This window comes from Ursus arctos, unplaced genomic scaffold (assembly GCF_023065955.2).
Source record: "Ursus arctos isolate Adak ecotype North America unplaced genomic scaffold, UrsArc2.0 scaffold_19, whole genome shotgun sequence".
NCBI classification, from domain to species: Eukaryota; Metazoa; Chordata; class Mammalia; order Carnivora; family Ursidae; genus Ursus; species Ursus arctos.
In genome coordinates, this window is record NW_026622863.1 from 50,989,885 (window position 1) to 51,006,811 (window position 16,927).

General features: G+C 62.7%; 2 protein-coding genes across 3 annotated transcripts; one reads left to right on the top strand and one right to left on the bottom strand.

Moving 5' to 3' along the window:
* Positions 1–738: 738 nt before the first annotated feature.
* Positions 739–9,301, top strand: PTOV1 (PTOV1 extended AT-hook containing adaptor protein). 2 transcript variants are annotated; one of them, XM_057314559.1, is made up of 13 exons: positions 739–830; positions 3,700–3,837; positions 3,973–4,055; positions 4,144–4,201; positions 4,287–4,394; positions 5,858–6,013; positions 6,440–6,526; positions 6,628–6,701; positions 6,770–6,827; positions 7,114–7,218; positions 8,583–8,780; positions 8,875–8,944; positions 9,173–9,301. In XM_057314559.1, exons 4-12 carry the CDS (start codon positions 4,175–4,177, stop codon positions 8,884–8,886), a joined length of 825 nt encoding a protein of 274 aa, XP_057170542.1. In that variant the 5' UTR covers positions 739–830; positions 3,700–3,837; positions 3,973–4,055; positions 4,144–4,174; the 3' UTR covers positions 8,887–8,944; positions 9,173–9,301. The 2 variants fall into 2 exon arrangements, with proteins under 2 accessions (XP_057170542.1, XP_026337580.1); XM_026481795.4 differs by having other exon boundaries at positions 769–1,133.
* Positions 5,489–16,740, bottom strand: PNKP (polynucleotide kinase 3'-phosphatase). Its single transcript, XM_048223755.2, has 19 exons — positions 15,929–16,740; positions 15,487–15,650; positions 14,780–14,826; positions 14,139–14,438; positions 13,397–13,476; positions 13,258–13,315; positions 13,059–13,166; positions 12,726–12,797; positions 11,725–11,773; positions 11,557–11,627; positions 11,385–11,477; positions 11,207–11,303; positions 11,059–11,120; positions 10,687–10,796; positions 10,502–10,589; positions 10,359–10,420; positions 9,765–10,262; positions 7,047–9,621; positions 5,489–6,677 (listed from the first exon to the last, which is right to left on the bottom strand). Exons 2-17 carry the CDS (start codon positions 15,635–15,637, stop codon positions 10,145–10,147), a joined length of 1,566 nt encoding a protein of 521 aa, XP_048079712.1. The 5' UTR covers positions 15,638–15,650; positions 15,929–16,740; the 3' UTR covers positions 5,489–6,677; positions 7,047–9,621; positions 9,765–10,144.
* Positions 16,741–16,927: the final 187 nt, after the last annotated feature.

Consider the following 16,927-nt stretch of genomic DNA (forward strand, 5'->3'; position numbering starts at 1 on the left):
TTAACTCATTTAATCCTCATAAGCACTTTGCGGTTACCTATTATCCACGATTCAGAAACAGGCAAATTTAAGCAAGGGATGTTACACAACTTCTAGTAAGTGAATACGCAGCCATGCAATAGTTTAGTGAATGAGTGAATCAATGAACTGCCCTGAGAAGCGGGCGGCAAGAAGTCGGAGGAGGTACCTAGGGCGGTGGGGGGAGCCTAGGGTGCGGGGGCCAATGGGTACGCAGCAGTGATTGGCGGCCTCTCTCGGGATCCCTGGCTCCGCCCAGGCCGCGCGGGGGCCGCTGGGACTTGTGGTCTCCGGCCCACCTAGCCACGTCACGGCCTTCAAACATTTAAGTCCTCCCCTAGTGCAAGGTACGATCCGTAACTCCAAACTTCTAGGTAGGTTCCTTTACTCCCAGGCCCACTATTCCTTATTCCGCCTCTTCCTGAGGTCTGTTGGTGTAGTCTCCCGGCTCCGCGGGTCCGGAGACGCAGGGTAGGGTCTCTTGGTATCCTGTCCCCAGCCCGTAGCCAACTTGGTATCGTCTTCTACGTTCACTAATCCCCCCCCCCGCACCCTTCGGTATGGCCTCTCCCGCCACACCCCCCTGAAGCTGCTGCTCGCACGTCCTCTCAGTTCCTCCCCGTGTAGCTCGCGCCGCCCAGAGTATCTTACCAATGGCCGTGTTCCCCGCCCCACACACCCTCTCCTTCTCCTGAGGCTCCCCCAGCCCTATTTTGGTACAGCCCGGCCACGCCCCCTCGCGGACGCTCTTGGTACGCGCCGCGCTCCCCCACTCGCCGCAGTGGTTTGGCCGCGGCGACCCCTCTCCGCCGGTGCGTCCCCCGCGCTTGGTACAGCCCAGCCCGTCTCCCCCGAAGCCGCGCGCCCGCGCCCCTCAGTCGGTGGAGCCCGCAGACCCCCGTGCGGCCCGTGGCAACCCCCAGCCCACTCGGCCCGCGCCTGCCATGGTCCGTCCGCGCCGCGCTCCGCACCGCTCCGGCGCTGGGGGCCCCCTCGGGGGTCGCGGTCGCCCCCCGCGGCCCCTCACGGTGCGCGCCGCCCGCTCGCGCTCCTGGCCGGCCAGCCCCCGCGGCCCGCAGCCGCCGCGGATCCGGGCCCGCTCGGCCCCTCCCATGGTGAGCCCCCCGCCTTTTTTCCAGAGCCTTCCACGGCCCCGCCCCCGCCGGCCCCTCCCCCGGGCTTGGGTCTTTGTCCGCGGCCCCCTCCTCTCTGGGGTCTCCGGGTGGCCCTAGGGGTGGTCCAGTCTGGGGCTGGGTTCCCCCGTGGAACCCCTCGGGTGGTACGCGCCGGGCTCTCCCCTTTGTTGCGCGTTTGGGCAGGGGTGGCGGGGGTGGGGTACGGGGGCGGGGAGGGCTCAAATTACTGCTGACTCCGCGTCCCGATTTAAACGCGGGGTGGGGGGCGGGCGGGCGGCGTGCACGCTTGTTTTTCCCTTTGGAAAGTTGGGTCTCTCTTCGGGCAGGAAATCTGGAAATGGGGGAGGGGGCTGAGGGGCCGCGGCGGGAGGAGCCCGCGTCTTGCACTCGCGTGCCCAGGTGTTGCACCTGGGGGGTGTTCTTCGGGCCCGCGCGCCTCCGCACAGCTCCCGCGGCGTGTGCGCCCAGGATTTGCACGCTTGCCCAGATGTGGGATGCCCTTACGGAGTGCAACAAGCCCAAACATAAACATCTGGCTTTGCAGGTACACAAACTACACACGCTTCCCCAGACCCAAAATAGACACGCAAAAATCTTCAGGCGTTCCTGGAATAATAAAATTAAACATCCTGATGTTTCACGCTTGCCCAGATGTACGTTTTGCCCTAAGCTGGCTCTGGAGTTCGCTTCTTTCATGCACTGCCCCGTCGTTGTGCGTGGCAGGCAGCTGTGGCAGCCCAACACAAGCCTTAAACAGGCTTCCTCGGATCTTAAACGTAGATACCAAGTCTCTGAAACGCCTCCCAAAACTTGAACATACCCCTTCACTCCACTGGCTCACCCCCTTAGTTCAGCAATCACATTTAGTTTCAGAAGCATTTCCTGGGTCTTTAAGCGTGCATTCTAAGGCTTTCGTTCTCCCAAGTACGAAATAGGCTTCCCCGTGTAGTAAACAGCAATTCACATGTCCGAGGCACAGCCAAATTCCGCACACACTTGCCCAGCTGGGAGATTTCCTTTGGGATTGCACTTAAGCCTGGTCCCTTACTGCCGTCCTGCCCTCTGATGTGCCCGCCCTGTTGTTGCAGGTACACCTGAGCTTTTAGATAAGAGTTCCTGGGCTTTACACTTTAGACGAAAACATGTTTCGGTTCCTGCGTGGTCAACTTGCCCTCCCAGACAAAGCCGACTTTAAACACGTGCGGCCGAAGTTTCTGCTGTTCTGGGTCCTTAAGTGCTTTCACCCGGATCTCCAAAGGCCCTTCAGCTGTGTGCTCTAAGTACCTATTATCAGTGTTCTGTGCCCCACCTGTGACACCTACAGACCCAGGGCTTCAACGCCCATTCTGCATCCACAGTCTGGCCCTGAACACGCACCAACACGTTCCTACAGCAGGATGCTCTCTGGTTTTCTTCCTGATCTGATACCACTGCCCAAATTCCAGAATCACCTGCCCACATACGGGACATGCTGGCTCAGGTTTTTTTTTACTTTTTAAGCCCTCACAAAATACCACTTTTCCATGTCCTTCTGGGACCAAAAGACACCCGTGTGCTTTGTAGGAGATGCAGAGGATACCCTTTAGTAGTAAGATGAAAAGTAATCACAACTGTTAACGACTTCTTTTCCTGTTGGGAGGCATTTACGAGTGAGGTTTTCAGGGGTTTCTTGTTGCCAGCCTGTTCCAAAGCCTTCCCTTGTTTGCTTTGAGATGTTTTTGGTTGAAAAAATAAAAAATAAAAAGATAGCTGGGAGAGTGCTCTGTGAAGAGTATAATGTGGAGCTTTCCTTGGCTTTATTGCTGGAACGTTCGTTCTCCCGGTGTTCTGCAAACGCTCTGGAGATGTTGTGTTTGAGGCCCCTCCAGGTGTTGTTACGCTCCCTGTTCCAGAAGTCTCCCCACCTTCCTGGATGGTTCTGTTCTGTGTGCTTTGCTTACCTCCACCCCGAGGTCACCCTGGTGTGGTTGCAACATGGGGTGTGCAAGAGCAGGAGGGCCTGTGACCCCCTGAAAGGTTGGCGGGACCTAGGGGGAGGGTCTAGACCTCCTCAAGGGCCATATGGAGCTTTGGAAGGATTTTGAGCTTGGGCGTGTTGGGACAAGCCAGTGTGTCAGGCAGCCAGGCACAGTCCAGCCTGGCCTGTGCATTGGAGGGGCTTCGAGGAGGCTCTGGGCCCCCAGAGAGCTGGTTTCTGAGTTGGGTCAGGACGGAGGGACCAAGAATTGCTCAGGCCATGGCAGGGGTGGGGTGGCATTCCAGGCCGAGAGCTCAGCTGGAGCGAAGTCTGGAGGGGCAAGTGAACCAGTGTTGAGGTGACAAGTGGGATCTGGGGGGCTCGGTTTCTGGAGTAGTGGCAGGACAAGGACGCGGAGGTCGGCTACTTGGGGTTTTGACCCTGGGACGGGGTTTGGATGTGGTGCTGGGAGTTTCTGAGCAGAGGATTTGGGTCTGAACATTGGGATGTATGTTGGTGGTGGTGGGGGGGAACAGCCTGCCCTTGTGGGTCCCTCAGCCTCAGTTTCCCCGCTCTCCTCTGCTGCAGCAAGGTGCTCGGGTCTTTGGCGCCTTGGGTCCCATCGGGCCCTCCTCGCCTGGGCTCGCCCTCGGGGGCCTGGCTGTAGGCGAGCACCGGCTCAGCAACAAGCTGCTGGCCTGGAGTGGCGTCCTCGAGTGGCAGGAGGTGAGCTGTGGCCGGTCCCCTTAGGAATGCCCGTGGGGGCTGGGGGCTGACCCCAGGGGTCGCATCTGCCCCCGTGGGTGGGGCACGCCGGGGCATCTAGGCTGTGTCCAGTGACCCCTCCTACTCCCGCAACAGAAGCGCAGACCCTACTCTGACTCCACCGCGAAGCTGAAGCGGGCCCTCCCCTGCCAGGCCTACGTGAACCAGGGCGAGAACCTGTGAGTGGCGGCGGGCGCGCGGGGCGGGGGGGCGGGCGCGCGGGGCGGGTGGGCAGCGGGCGCTCTCCTGACCCTCTGTCCCCTGCAGGGAGACTGACCAGTGGCCCCAGAAGCTGATCATGCAGCTCATCCCGCAGCAGCTGCTGGTAAGACTCGCATCCGGCCTCCCGCAGCCCGCTCCCCGGACCCCCACCCCCGGCAGTGACCCAGAGGCCCCCTTGTTGCCCGCAGACCACCCTGGGCCCCCTGTTCCGTAACTCCCAGCTGGCGCAGTTCCACTTCACCAACAGAGACTGCGACTCTCTCAAGGGGCTCTGCCGCGTGATGGGCAACGGCTTTGTGAGTAGAGCGGCCACGCCGCTGGCTGAGGGCAGGCCCGGGGCGCGTTCTATCGTGTTGGTCCCTGTCTGTGAGGGTCCCCGGTAGAGCAGGGCCCACAGGAACGCCCCTGCCTCAGGCTCCCGGAGCTCAGCCAGCGCTTGTTGGGACGTGAGTGGAGGGCCCTGCTGGGGCTCCGGGACCTGGGAGCCTGTTGGGGGACACAGCACGTAACAGGGAGCGACTGTCAGACGGTGGCTGGGGTGGGGGACTGCTCTGTGCTGGGGCTGTTCCCTCTGGCACATGGGGCTACAGGTGGGACTCACTGCTTGGGACTGTTGGAAGTTTTTGTTCGGTGCTTGAGGCAGTGATTTGCTCATGTGGCTGATGCCCAGGAGCCACGAGCTGGTGCGGCTGGGGTGCAGGGCAGCCAGGCAGGAAATCTCAGCGTGGTTTCTGTGGCTTCCGCGGCCTGGGCCTCATTTGGGCCCTTGTTTCAGCAGTCACCCCCACCCCCACCCCAGAGGGTCTAGTTGTGGGAGGGGACAGGTGCCAGGAGGGGGTGGGTGTGCAATGAGAGTAGGTTGTCTGCCTAGGACACAGGACTCAGCTCTGGGGTCCCCTCCGGTCCCTGGTCCCTTTTGGGACCAGCACCCCCCCGCCCCCCCCATCTCCAGGTGCTTGGTGGGCTATGTCCCCCAGTGTCCAGCAGATCCCCATTCCATTAGAGGCCGGACAGACCAGGGGTTGTGACTGGTACAGGGCCTCTTGCCCGACTGGTCACCCCTTAATTCAGCAGCACTTTGCGGAGGGCCTGCTGTGTGTGTGGCCAGCGGGGCTCCCAAGGCTGTAGGGAAGGCTGAGGTCTGCACACTTCCTGTGCCACCTGGCACGTCCCACTGCTGGGACTACTAGTTCTGGGAGGACCGGCTGCACACAGGTCCAGGAAGGTGGGGGACAAGTTCCCTAAGCAAGCAGCCCCTGGGCAACAAGACATGGCAGGCCAGCAGCCTGGGGGGGTTCTCCAAAGCGCACACCCCTTCGTCCCGACAGCCCACGTGGAGGGCTCTGTCAGACTCCAGGTTTCCCAAGTCCAGTGAGGCGGCACCAGGGTCTCACGTTAATAAATGTTTATGTGGTGCTGACGGTGGAGGCTACTGTGAGGCCATTTTACAGATGGGAAAACTGAGGTCCAGGAGCATGAGGTGATCTGCATCAGGTCACGCAGCTGGGAGGAAGCAGAGCTGGGTTTGTGCCCAGGGCCTCCCCGGAGGCTGCTCTGGCCCGGTTAGCAAAGGCAGGTCCTGCTCTAAGGGACGGGGCTGGCATCAAGAAGGGGGCATGGGTGGGAGATGGAGCCCTTGGGAGGCTCACACCTCAGAGGTGATTCACCAGGTGGGGGAGACCAAAGTGCACGCTTGGATGGGCGTCTGGCCCCTTGGGCAGTGCCACGGGGTCCCTGACCTCCTGCTCCCCTCCCCCAGGCGGGGTGCATGCTCTTCCCCCACATCTCCCCCTGCGAGGTGCGCGTGCTCATGCTCCTGTACTCGTCCAAGAAGAAGATCTTCATGGGCCTCATCCCCTACGACCAGAGCGGCTTCGTCAACGCCATCCGGCAGGTCATCACCACGCGCAAACAGGTGTGCCGGCGGCGCCCAGGCCCCGGGCAGGGGGCGTGAGGGAGGGCGCTTCCTGCCAGGGCCACCCGCGTGGAGCGGGGCAGGGATGTGGCTGGGCAGGCTTGTGGGGAGTGTTGCGTGTGGCTGGAAGGCTCTGGGGGGTGACCGTGTGTCCTGGCTCACGTGACCTTACAAGTTACGTATGATAAATGTCTCCCTCTCTCTCACTCTCTGTACGCAGATGAGGGCTGTCCGGTTCTTGGAGGCCGACCCTGGGGGCTTGGTACCTCAGGTTGAGCATTTGAGACTTGGTCTGGGCCCTTCGGGAGCCAGGGGAGGTCTGTGAGCAGGCCAGGGGCAGGGCCAGCTCTGGGGAGTCCTCTGGGGCTGCGGACAGACTGCTCTGGGGCGCTCCTGGGCACCAGCCCCCCTTTTCTGCCTCTGCAGGCAGTGGGCCCTGGGGGTGTCGCGGGCCCAGTTCAGATCGTCAACAACAAGTTCCTGGCGTGGAGCGGTGTCATGGAGTGGCAAGAGGTGAGTCTTGGGGGGACCTGGGGGACCTTGAGACCAGAGCATCCTCGCTGACTGGAGTGCCCCCCGCGCTCCTGATGTCGTCCTCTTCCTCTCCCCAAAAGCCCAGGCCTGAGCCCAACAGTCGGTCCAAGAGGTGGCTGCCCTCGCACGTCTACGTGAACCAAGGAGAGATCCTGTGAGTGGGGGGCGGCGGGATGGGGGGAGGCAGGGTCCCGGCAAGACGCTCATCTACGTGCCCCACAGGAGAACGGAGCAGTGGCCGAGGAAGCTGTACATGCAGCTCATCCCGCAGCAGCTGCTGGTGAGTGGGGCTGGGGCAGGGTCGACCTGCGCGCCTGTGCCACGGCCGGCGTAGGCCTCGGGGCCACGGACTGGCCGCAGCGCTTCCCCGGGGGACCCTGGGGTTGCTGGAGAACATCTTCGATCACGGGACGACATGTGCAAGGGCCCTGTGGCTGGGGGCTGGTCTGTGTGACAAGCAGCTCCCTGGGGGTGGGGGGGGTCCCCACACAGGACCTACCTGTCCGAGGTAAGTTGGTGGCGGCCACGGTGTGGGGGGGGCCGGGGCTGACGCAGCTTCCCCACAGACCACCCTGGTGCCGCTGTTCCGGAACTCACGCCTGGTGCAGTTCCACTTCACCAAGGACCTGGAGACGCTGAAGAGCCTGTGCCGGATCATGGACAACGGCTTCGTGAGTGCGGGCAGCGCTGCCGGGCAGGTGGCCAGCGAGGGGGGCTCCAGTCTGGGTTGGAGAACGGGGAGATGAGGGACAGTGGCCATTTCCCCGACAAGCTCGGGGGAGCGCCGTGGTGGCCCCTGGGGACTGCAGCTGGGCCTCGTGCCTGGACGTGTGCTGCTCCCAGGCCGCGGGACTCCCAGGGGGCTCTGCCGTCCTGACCCCATCTTACAGATGGAGAAACCAAGGCCCAGAGGCAGGCCCAGGGTTAACTCAGAGCCTAGAGGAGCTGATACCATGGAGCGCGGACGCGGTGCTCCCAGCCCCTTCCCTGCCTCCTGCTCTCCCAGGGGACAGGGAGCCTCTGTCCCTGCAGGTTTTCTAGTGAAAACCCAAGGCTCCCACAGGCCCCTTGCTGGCCAGGGAGGTCTCTCTGCTCCCAGCCCTAGCTCTCAGAGCCTGGAGTCTCTTCCAGTGGGTCCTGGCCTCAGTTTCTCCATCTGCGAGGTGAGGCGGGTTGTCCTCCAAGGCTTGTGAAAGCGCAGCTGTCACTGCATTTTTGTGGGTGTCGCTGCACGTGGCCAGTATCTGTCCCGCAGCTGATCCGCTCACAGCCCTGCGAGGGGAAGGCTGTTTCTTTTGTATTGAGTGTCTGCGGTGTCGCAGGGGAGCCTGAGGCCGCCCCCACCCCCCCGCGCTCCGCTGCGGGCTCAGGTCGGTGCAGCGGGGCGGGTGAGCCCTGGAAGGCCTTCCCCGGTCACCTGCCAGTGCTGTCCCCCAAGGTGGCGCACAGGAATGGCACAGCCCCTCTGGTGGTGGCGGCTTGCAAGTCCTCCAGCTCTCAGCCTCAGTTTGCCCACCTGTAAAGTGGTCTCCAGGCCATGGAGAGCAGGGATCGAGTGTAACCAAGCCGGAGCCCTTGGTCAGCTCCCCCGAGCTGGCAGTGTGGTGGTCATGGTCGGCTGTGTCCCTGCCGGCGGAGGGACGCTCACTGTTGGTGCCTCCGCCGCTCCAGGCTGCACGTGGGGGCCCGCAGTGCTGGGCTTCCCGGGCCTAACAGGCCTGTGCGTCTCGTGTGGCCGCTTCGAGTCACGGTCAGGGCCGCCCGGCGCCTTGTGCGCTCTGCACGCTCGTCCGTCCTGGCGGTGGGGCGCTTGGCCGTGGGCGCTGCTGCCTCCTGGGTCCTTCTGTGCAGAGCCCGTCGGTCCCTGGGCTGTTGTCGGCTTCGGTCCGCTTGTCCCCAAGGGGGAGTGACACCAGGGCTGCAAGGACGGCTGTCAGGACGTGCGTGCGCGCAGCCGGCCTGTGTCTGAGCCTGTGGCCGTGGGTGGGCACGTCCACGCGGCGGCCAGACGCTGACCCCGCTCTGCGCCCGCCAGGCCGGCTGCGTGCACTTCTCCTACAAGGCGTCATGCGAGGTGCGCGTGCTCATGCTCCTGTACTCGTCGGAGAAGAAGATCTTCATCGGCCTCATCCCCCACGACCAGAGCAACTTCGTCAACGGCATCCGGCGCGTCATTGCCAACCAGCAGCAGGTCCTGCAGCGGAACCTGGAGCAGGAGCAGCAGCAGCGCGGGGTGAGGTGGGGGGGTGGGCTCCCCTCCTCACCCCTGCCCCCAGCCCCCACCCCCCGTCCCCACTGCTGATGCTCCCCACTTTCCTCCCCCGCAGATGGGGGGGTAGTGGCCACCCCCAGGCTGGGCCCCTCCAGGAGTCACAGACGAGGCCCCTGCCAAAACTGGTGAGTGGCACCGGCTGGTGTGGGGGAGGGACCCTCTGACAGGTGGGGGTTTGCGAAGTGAGAGTGTGACTCTGGCCTTGAGACCCGGAGAGGCCGACACGGGTGGTTCCCACTGGTCCCAGGAGGTGATGGAGCTGTGGTTTCCAGGCTGGGGCCAGGAGGGGGCCCCCTACAGGGCGTTGGGAGGCCCCCCCCGTCCAGCCCCCCTCACTCTCCTCCTGTCCCCAGGTCAGATGCTTCTGAGCAGGGGCCCCTGGGGATGGCAGCTGCCCAGCGAGATGGAGGACCGCGTCCGGAGAGGTCTCGGAGGACGGTCCCCACCCCTGTACGTTTCCCCAATAAAGTCTTTTAAAAGCCCATCGGCTCCCAGGCTCTGTATCCAGATGCCTCGGGGGGCGGGGGGGGGGGGAGCTGAGCCCACCCCCAGGTTTGAGCCCTTCAGCTGTGGGGGACCCGGGAATGTATGTTTCTCACAGATTCCAGGGGAGGCCACCTCTGAGCTCACGTCACCAGAGCCGGGAGGGAACAGCACACTTAGTGTAGCTGCCTCTGCCTCTGCCTCTGCCTTCAGCGGCTGGTCCGTCCCCAGGGGGCCATGGCTGGTGGCCTGTGCTCCCTGGGCCTTCCCGGGGCCGGCCGGCTGTGTTGCGGGGATCCCGGGCCTGCTCGCCTCCATCCTTTTGGATTCAACAGGCCGCAGTCGGCTGGCAGCAAACACAGCCTGGGGTTTGGACTGGCCGGGTGCCCCCCTCCCACCCCCCACCGCTCAGGTCCCAGCTGCCACCTCGAGGTCAAGTCCCGCGTACGGTTTCTCACTCACCAAATGAGGGGTCCAGCTCTTATCCTCGGGGTCCCAGCACGCGTGCTCTTTGGCTGGCTCTGCAGCTGGGTAGCCGCAGGTGGGAAAGAGCCCCCCCGCCCCCCCGGGGTTCCCCAGCCTCTGTCTAGGGTGCCCACAGCCATGGTTCTGAGAAGCCTAAATCACCCTCTGCAGGAGAGGCCTTTGGCCCAAGCGCAGTGCCCGGGTGTCGGTCCTGGGAGCCCCAGGCCCGTGAGGCCACAGCCCTGTGCTCCCCAGCCCTGCCCGGAGCCCCACCAGGGTGCCTGTCCTCGCTGGGTAGACCACCCTTCTTCCCAGCACAATGCTGCCCAAGCTTAAAGAGAAACAGAATTTATTGGGGGGCAGGGGTGGGGGGCAGCTCAGCCCTCCGAGAACTGGCGGTACAGCCGCTCGAGCGGAGGCTCCAGGTTCAGCCGGAGCGGGATTTCCAGGATGGCCGAGAATCCTTCCACCAGGGTCGGGGCCTCGAACTGCTTTCTGGCACCAGGGGGTGACGAGGGGAGGTGAGACCTCGCCAGGGCGCCAGGCACCCCGCCCCCCTGCCCCCTGGGGCCTCCCAGCAGCGCTGCTCACCTGTAGCCGTACATGACCACGTCGGACACGGGGGCGTGAGAGGAGCCCGTCATCTCTCGGAACTGCAGGGGGGCGGGGGTCAGGGGGGCAGCCCAGGAACTGGGACGGAGGGGAACGCGACGGCGGGGGCAGGGCCAGCTCACCCGGTTGTTGTGGCGCGCCTGCTCCAGGGTGGCCGTGAAGAGGAAGCAGCGGCAGGGGACCCCCGCGTCTTGGGCACACTTAATGTACCTGTGGGGGCCGGGAAGGTGCCAGGCTGGTAAGGGCCCCGAGGCTCCCCGCGCCCCCCCCCCCCCCCCGGCCCCCGGCCACCCTGGGACCCCGGTACCTGGCCCTGCTCGGAGGGTCTGGGTTGGTGTTGTCGATCACAACCCGTTTCCTTTGCTTGAGAGCGGTCTCACACGTGGTCACACAGCGCTGCCACGAGCCCAGCGTGTCCTACGGGACACGGCGTAACACCCTGAATGGGGGGGGGGGCAGGCGCCCAGAAGGGAACAGGCCTGGAGCCCCGGAAAGAAGGGGGGGCAGGGATACAGCAGGACGGGGCGGGGCATGGGGAGACCTTGCAGGAGGGAGGACAGCAGAGATGCAGGGGGAGCAGAGGGCTGGCGAGGAGCCTGCAATCCGGGGGGCCGGGGGAGGGACAGGCACGGAAGGACCACCGGTGCCCCTGCCCCCAGCCTGGGGTGCGGCGGCTCACCCTGTTCACGTGCACGTAGCCCGCCGACACGAGATGCTCCTGGAGGAAAGTGGACTTGCCGGCTGTGAAGTGGGGGCGGGATCAGGGGGAGCCCGAGGACCCAGGGCTGGGCTGGGGCTTCTGGAGGCCAGGGATCAGCGTGTCTCACCCCCAGGAAATCCCACGGCGACCACCACTTCAGGGTCGTGGCTCAAGAGGGAGCTGGACTCAGGGAGGTAGAGCGGCCCCGAGGGGGAGACAGTTCTCTGGGAGGGGCGGTCACGATGAGTGTGACCCCCTCCTCATCCCCATGTGCCCCCCACTCCTGCCCGCCCCCAGGGCCTCACCGGGTCAAAGGTGGGGAGCACGAAGCTGGCGACGGGCCACTTCAGAAAGAACTCCTCTGGCGTGGCGAAGGGCAGGCCGAGGTTGAGTGCAAACTGGGTGGGGGTCGGGGGGACACAGACGTCACACAAGGTGGGGACATGGCTCCCGGCGAAGAGGGGGTAGGGGCCTCACCAGACGGTCTGCACAAGAGAAGTCTTTCTTCTTCCGCCCAGGGGCCCAGTTGGCTGGGCGTCCAGCTGCATCTGGGGGACACACGCCCTCATGTCCACCAGCGACCCTGGGGACAGAAGCCCCTGGGCCTGGGGGACCCACACACTCTCCCCACCCCTGGGTCCTTACCTCCCACGTACACACTGTCTCCGATGGAGATGGGGACACCCTCGTTGGCCTGGGAAGGGAAAGGTGACAAAATCACAGGCAGTAAGGAGCCCACTCCCATGTCTGTTCCTCCGGTGCCATGGGGCTGCCCTGCTCCCTCTGCGCTGTGTTAGGCCTGACCTCCGGCCTTTCATGCCCCAGCCCGTCGGCACATCCTGTTGGCTTCTCACTGCCCTTCACTGCCACCACCTGGATCCTGGACTGTTCTATCCCGGCTGCTGGGCTCGCTCGTCTGTTCCCCACACGGCCACCAGAGGGGGCCAGGCCCTACTTCTGGAGATTCCTCTCCTCCCAACCCTCCTGGCATCCTCTTTGCTCCCCCACTGGGTAAAAGGGAAGCCCCCACCCGGGCCCACCAGGCCTCACAGTAGACACCTGCTAGCTCTCAGACCTCACGCCCCACCCTCATCCCATCGTCCACTCAGGTCCAGCCACCCAGGCCTCTTCACTGTCCCAGAACACGCTAATCACAGCCCTGCCTCAGGACCTTTACACTCACTGCTACTCCCACCTAGACAGCTCTTGCTAGCTACCCACACGGCTCCGCCCCTCACCACCTTCAGCTCTCCGGGGGCACCTGACCACTGTAGGTAAACCCTGCCTTCCCTTGCTTCACCCCCTCCCGCTATTTTACACACCAGTCTGCGCCCTCATGGGTACGTGAGCTGCCCCCGCAGGTCGGTCTTGGACACCGACCTTCAGCTCAAGAAGCTGTTGAGCTTCAGAACAAATGCACTGAAAGACACGCCAACGACTGACCTGTCTCTCAACCACTCTGACCTTCAGGCTTAAGGAGCGCGGCCCCCACAGACCAACACAATGGGACAGGGGGAGACAGGAGGCAAGGACCAGGGGAGAAGATGGGAGCAAGAGAAAGCAGGAGGCCAAACTCCAGAGACCTGGATGGGGGAAGCTGGGCTGAGCGAGAGGGAAGAGGGGAGCCACGGGGAGGTGCCGCTCACCTGCTCCCGCAGATGGTCCCACATGCCGATCACCGGCTTCCGGTACAAGCCTGCGTGCGTGGACACCAGCACCTGGGGGCGGAAATCAGACACCATTCTGGGCTCCTTCCCGGAATCTTTCAAGGGCACGCGGGTCCCAGGGATGCCAGCCCGACCCTCACCAACCCGAAGGGAGCTCCCGGGGTCCCGGCCCCTCCACCTCCCCACCAGCTCTTCTGCCTTCTCCCTGGGTCTCTGCTTCCTCCTCTGTCCCTCACTCTACCTTCAACCCTGCCTCTGTCCGGGTCCCCGTCCCCCCACTTCCACAGCCCTCAGACTCCCTTGCAGCCACACCTGAAAGGGGAGCCCCAGTTTCTCCACCACAGCCTCCACCTTGGACTTGAACTCCTCTGCCGGCAGCTTCCCGCGCCCGATGGCCATCTGGTTGGTGAACATCACCAGCTGGGGAGCACACGGATGTCACCTGGTACCCTCCTCCCCAGGGCCCCCGCCTGCCCCGCGGTCTGGTCACCGCGCACAAAAGCATACACACCTTGTAGCCCTCAGCAGCCAGTTCCCGGAGCTTACGCGGAATCTCGAGGTACAAGATCCTAGGGCAGGTGGGAACGTGGCAAGGTGACCTACAGCCCCACGGCGGGCCTCACTCACCCCCTTCTTCTGCCTCTTCTCACCTCCAGTCGCTGGGGCCAGTGGGAAAGACCTTCCCAGAGCGTGTGGTGATGAGGGTCCCATCCAGATCGAAGCCGGCCACCTGACGTCAGCAAGAAAAGAGAAACAGCAACCCCGTTACACCTCCGATCCCCGGATTCACAGGCTACATCCCATGACCCCTGCAAGGTAGACATGTTACCACTCGCCTGTCACCCAAGGGGAAACTGAGTCACAGAGACCCCACACATTTTACGTAAGCGCAAGGCACGGCAAGGATGGGTCCCCGCCACCTGAGCGCAGAGCCGGAAATCTTCACTGGACCGTCTCCTGTTCCTCCTAAGCCCATGGGTCTGACAGCTTTAAAATGGGGTTCATATTCTACTCACCCACCTCCCCTGGCCTTCACCTCAGAAGGCTAACTATGAAAATAAAAACAGGAGTGAAGCTGTCCGGGTGCTTTTCACAGGTTCATCCCTTTAGTGGTGAGACCCGTGCGGCGCGGAGCAGGTGGAGTGACGACAGGTGAGCTCGGGTCTCAGATCCCGGCTAAGATGACGGTGTTTGCTGCTGTGGTTTCAGCGGGCAGGCAGGGGCTGACATACGTCGAATCCCCCAAGGCTTACAACACCCCCAGAATTTGTCATCAGGTCTGCTTCTCAAAAACGTGGAGGCTAAGAGAGCTTGAATGACCTGCCCCGGGGGCCCCCAGCAAGCTTCGGGTTGAGCCCCCAGTCGGTGTGGCTCCCTCTGCTTGGCCCTCACCTTGCTGCGGGGCTTCACCCCAGGTGCGGTAAACACTAGCAGCTTCTCGAACTTCTCCCAGCCAGGGGAGGACGTCCGCATCCGCTTTTTCTGGGGCTCAACATCCTCTGCCACGTCCGGAGCCGCCGGAGGGGTGCCGGGTGGAGTGTCTTGCTGGGATTGGGGCGTGCGAGCCTCTTCCCAGCGCAGGGTTAGCGGGTGGAGGCCGTTGACCAAATACAATGTATCCCCTACCCTCAGAGAGCCTTCTGACCCCGGACTCAGCTCCTGGGTCCCAGCAGTTGAGGGGTTAATTCCCAGCTGCAGAGGGAGAGGGAAGAGCTGGGATTGGCAGCGTCCCCCCACCCAGAATCTCCTCTAATTATATACCACCCGGAAGGACCTCCTTTCCCCACCCGCCCATCAGACCTGTAAGCCCCGCCTCTTCGGTGTGTACCACCAATCAGGGGTGTGGAAAAGTTAGAGGCGTCCAGTCTTATCCAATTTAAATGTGGATGGATACCCATTGAAAGGGCAGTGCTGCGGCTCTTCTCTACTGGCCACACTCTCTTCCCTCTAAACCAGGTTTTTCCAATGGGCCTGTTCCCTGATGGGTTGCCTTTCCTCCCCAGCGCCACCCCCAGGCTTTGCGGAACTGGTACCTGTTTCACTGCCACGGTCTTGGTCCCGGGGTCTGCGACCAGCTCCACTGAGGGTTGAGAGGGTGGAGTCAGAATGTGTATCGTTGTGCGACTGCCTTCCCCACTACTGGGGAGCATGGCCAGCTTCAGGCCACACGACGGGGACGATACAACCCCTTCGGGAGGGGAAGGCAGTTTATTTCCAAATGGGATCGGCTGTCTCCTTTACGTGCAGCAGTCAGAAGCCTCAGGATTGCCTGTGACGCCGGTCCTCGCCTAAGGGCAGGGCGGGCATTTTTCTGTATAGAACTGGCTTCTCCTTGATGAGGCGTGTGGCTAAGTGCAGATCTTCGGCTTCGCCCGTTACCACCCAGCCTTGCTTAGCAACAAGTACTTTTTACCATAGGATCGGCTCGCTCCTTGGCAAGGGTCGTGACCTGATTCAAACCTTCACGGTGACCTGTAAACATCCTCCTCCGACAACTTGTCTCGGGATTGGCTCCATCCCCTCCCCACTGAGGGGTCTGGCTAGCTAGTTCCAGATCAGGCACAGCATTTCTCTTCCTACGCTCCCCAGAGGGCACCTACCAACTTCAGCACTAGCTACACCAGCAATCCCGCCCGGTGGCCAAGCAGCGCCCTTACTGGACTGGCTGTCCACCTTTTCCGCAGACCGAGTTCCCGCTCCAGCAGCGGACCACACCCCCTACAGCTCCGGCCCCGCCCACCTTGGTTTCTGGAGCACTTCCGGTCCGTAACCTGGGTCAAGGGTCCCCGGCCCAGGACAAGGGCTTGTCCGCCCGAGGGCAGGAAGATGGGGGGCGCTCCCCCAGGGGGACTCTCCAGCCACAGGCCGCCCTGGGCCTCCACCTCGGCCATCCCGGGCGCCAGCCTAGGGGAAGTAGGTAAACAGGTTTGAGTGGCAGGTCGCCCTCAAATTGCTACAGGAAGTCCCGCCTCCCCCACACCAGGCCTTTCCCTTCTTCCGCTGAAGGCTCCGGAAATCCCACCCTCTCGCCGGCCTCCGGCTCGCGCCGTTTCCCAGGCGACGACGCCCCGCTCAGTCCCGCCGCGAGCCCGGACCCCAACGTTCCAGGGAAAAGGCCAAGAACCTGGCGAGCACCCCCGGCTCAGCCCCACGCTCACCGTGCCCGACCGGGGCTTACTTACCACTTGCGACCAAGGAATCCCTGCCCGAGACGCTCTGCCCGCAAGTCCGCCGGCTGCTTTCTCTGTTCCTCGGCGGACGGAAATGACTCGCCCTACGGCAGGGGGCAGGGCCTTGACTCCTCCCACGACAGAAGTCCCGCCCCCTCCCAGACCTCGAGATCCTTCAGTCCCTCCACAGCTCTGACCTTCATCTCTCCTACAGCAATGGGAGGCTCCGACCAGTAGGGGGTGTGGGTCCTCTGTTCACAGATTTTCTTCTTTCCACCTTGAACTTTTTTTTTTTTTTTTAAGATTTTATTTATTTATTCGACAGAGATAGAGACAGCCAGCCAGAGAGGGAACACAAGCAGGGGGAGTGGGAGAGGAAGAAGCAGGCTCTTAGCGGAGGAGCCCGATGTGGGGCTCCGCTGGGATCACGCCCTGAGCCGAAGGCAGACGCCCAACGACTGTGCCACCCAGGCGGCCCTCCACCTTGAACTCTTAACATTCATTGCCTTAGTTACAGCTGAAGAAACTTCTTTTCCATTTGATGATCATGTCAGTCCAAGAAATCTCCACCCCCGACAGCAGCCCTGACACTCAATACTGCAATTTTCTCATCTTTAAAGAGGGTATAATCGTTTCCACTTCATGGGGTTACTAGGATGATTAAAGGAGTTAATAGATGTAAATAACTTTATAAAATTGTTTGGCTGGTAGGGCTCCCTGTAAGTCTGGTCTATTGCTAGCGTTCCGCTGGTGGTGGTCTGATGGGAGAGGAAGATTCCAGGTTTACTTGATCCAGCCCAGACTTCGCACCGGGTGCCATTTGTTCTCTGACCTGCAGCTGTCTTGTATTAGACAGAAAACTCCCGGCCTCAGCTGGACGTTCCTGGCTTTGCTGGGGACTATGTGGACTTAGGACACTGATTCTTTAAAGACCATTCACATTCCACCACTCATCCCCCTTAAGATTGGGAATCAATGGTCACACAGGACTGGACCCCCCCCAGCACCCCA

Bases quoted from the DNA above. Each gene is read 5' to 3' on its own strand.
- PTOV1 (XM_026481795.4), top strand. From the start codon at position 963: ATGGTCCGTCCGCGCCGCGCTCCGCACCGCTCCGGCGCTGGGGGCCCC. The intron at 4,056-4,143 runs GTGAGTGGCGGC...TGTCCCCTGCAG, and splicing joins GTGAACCAGGGCGAGAACCT to GGAGACTGACCAGTGGCCCC. The intron at 7,219-8,582 runs GTGAGTGCGGGC...TGCGCCCGCCAG, and splicing joins GGATCATGGACAACGGCTTC to GCCGGCTGCGTGCACTTCTC.
- PNKP (XM_048223755.2), bottom strand. From the start codon at position 15,637: ATGGCCGAGGTGGAGGCCCAGGGCGGCCTGTGGCTGGAGAGTCCCCCT. The intron at 14,439-14,779 runs GTACCAGTTCCG...CTCCCTCTGCAG, and splicing joins AGACCGTGGCAGTGAAACAG to CTGGGAATTAACCCCTCAAC. The intron at 11,478-11,556 runs GTGAGGCCCCTA...ACCCCCACCCAG, and splicing joins TCTCTTGTGCAGACCGTCTG to TTTGCACTCAACCTCGGCCT.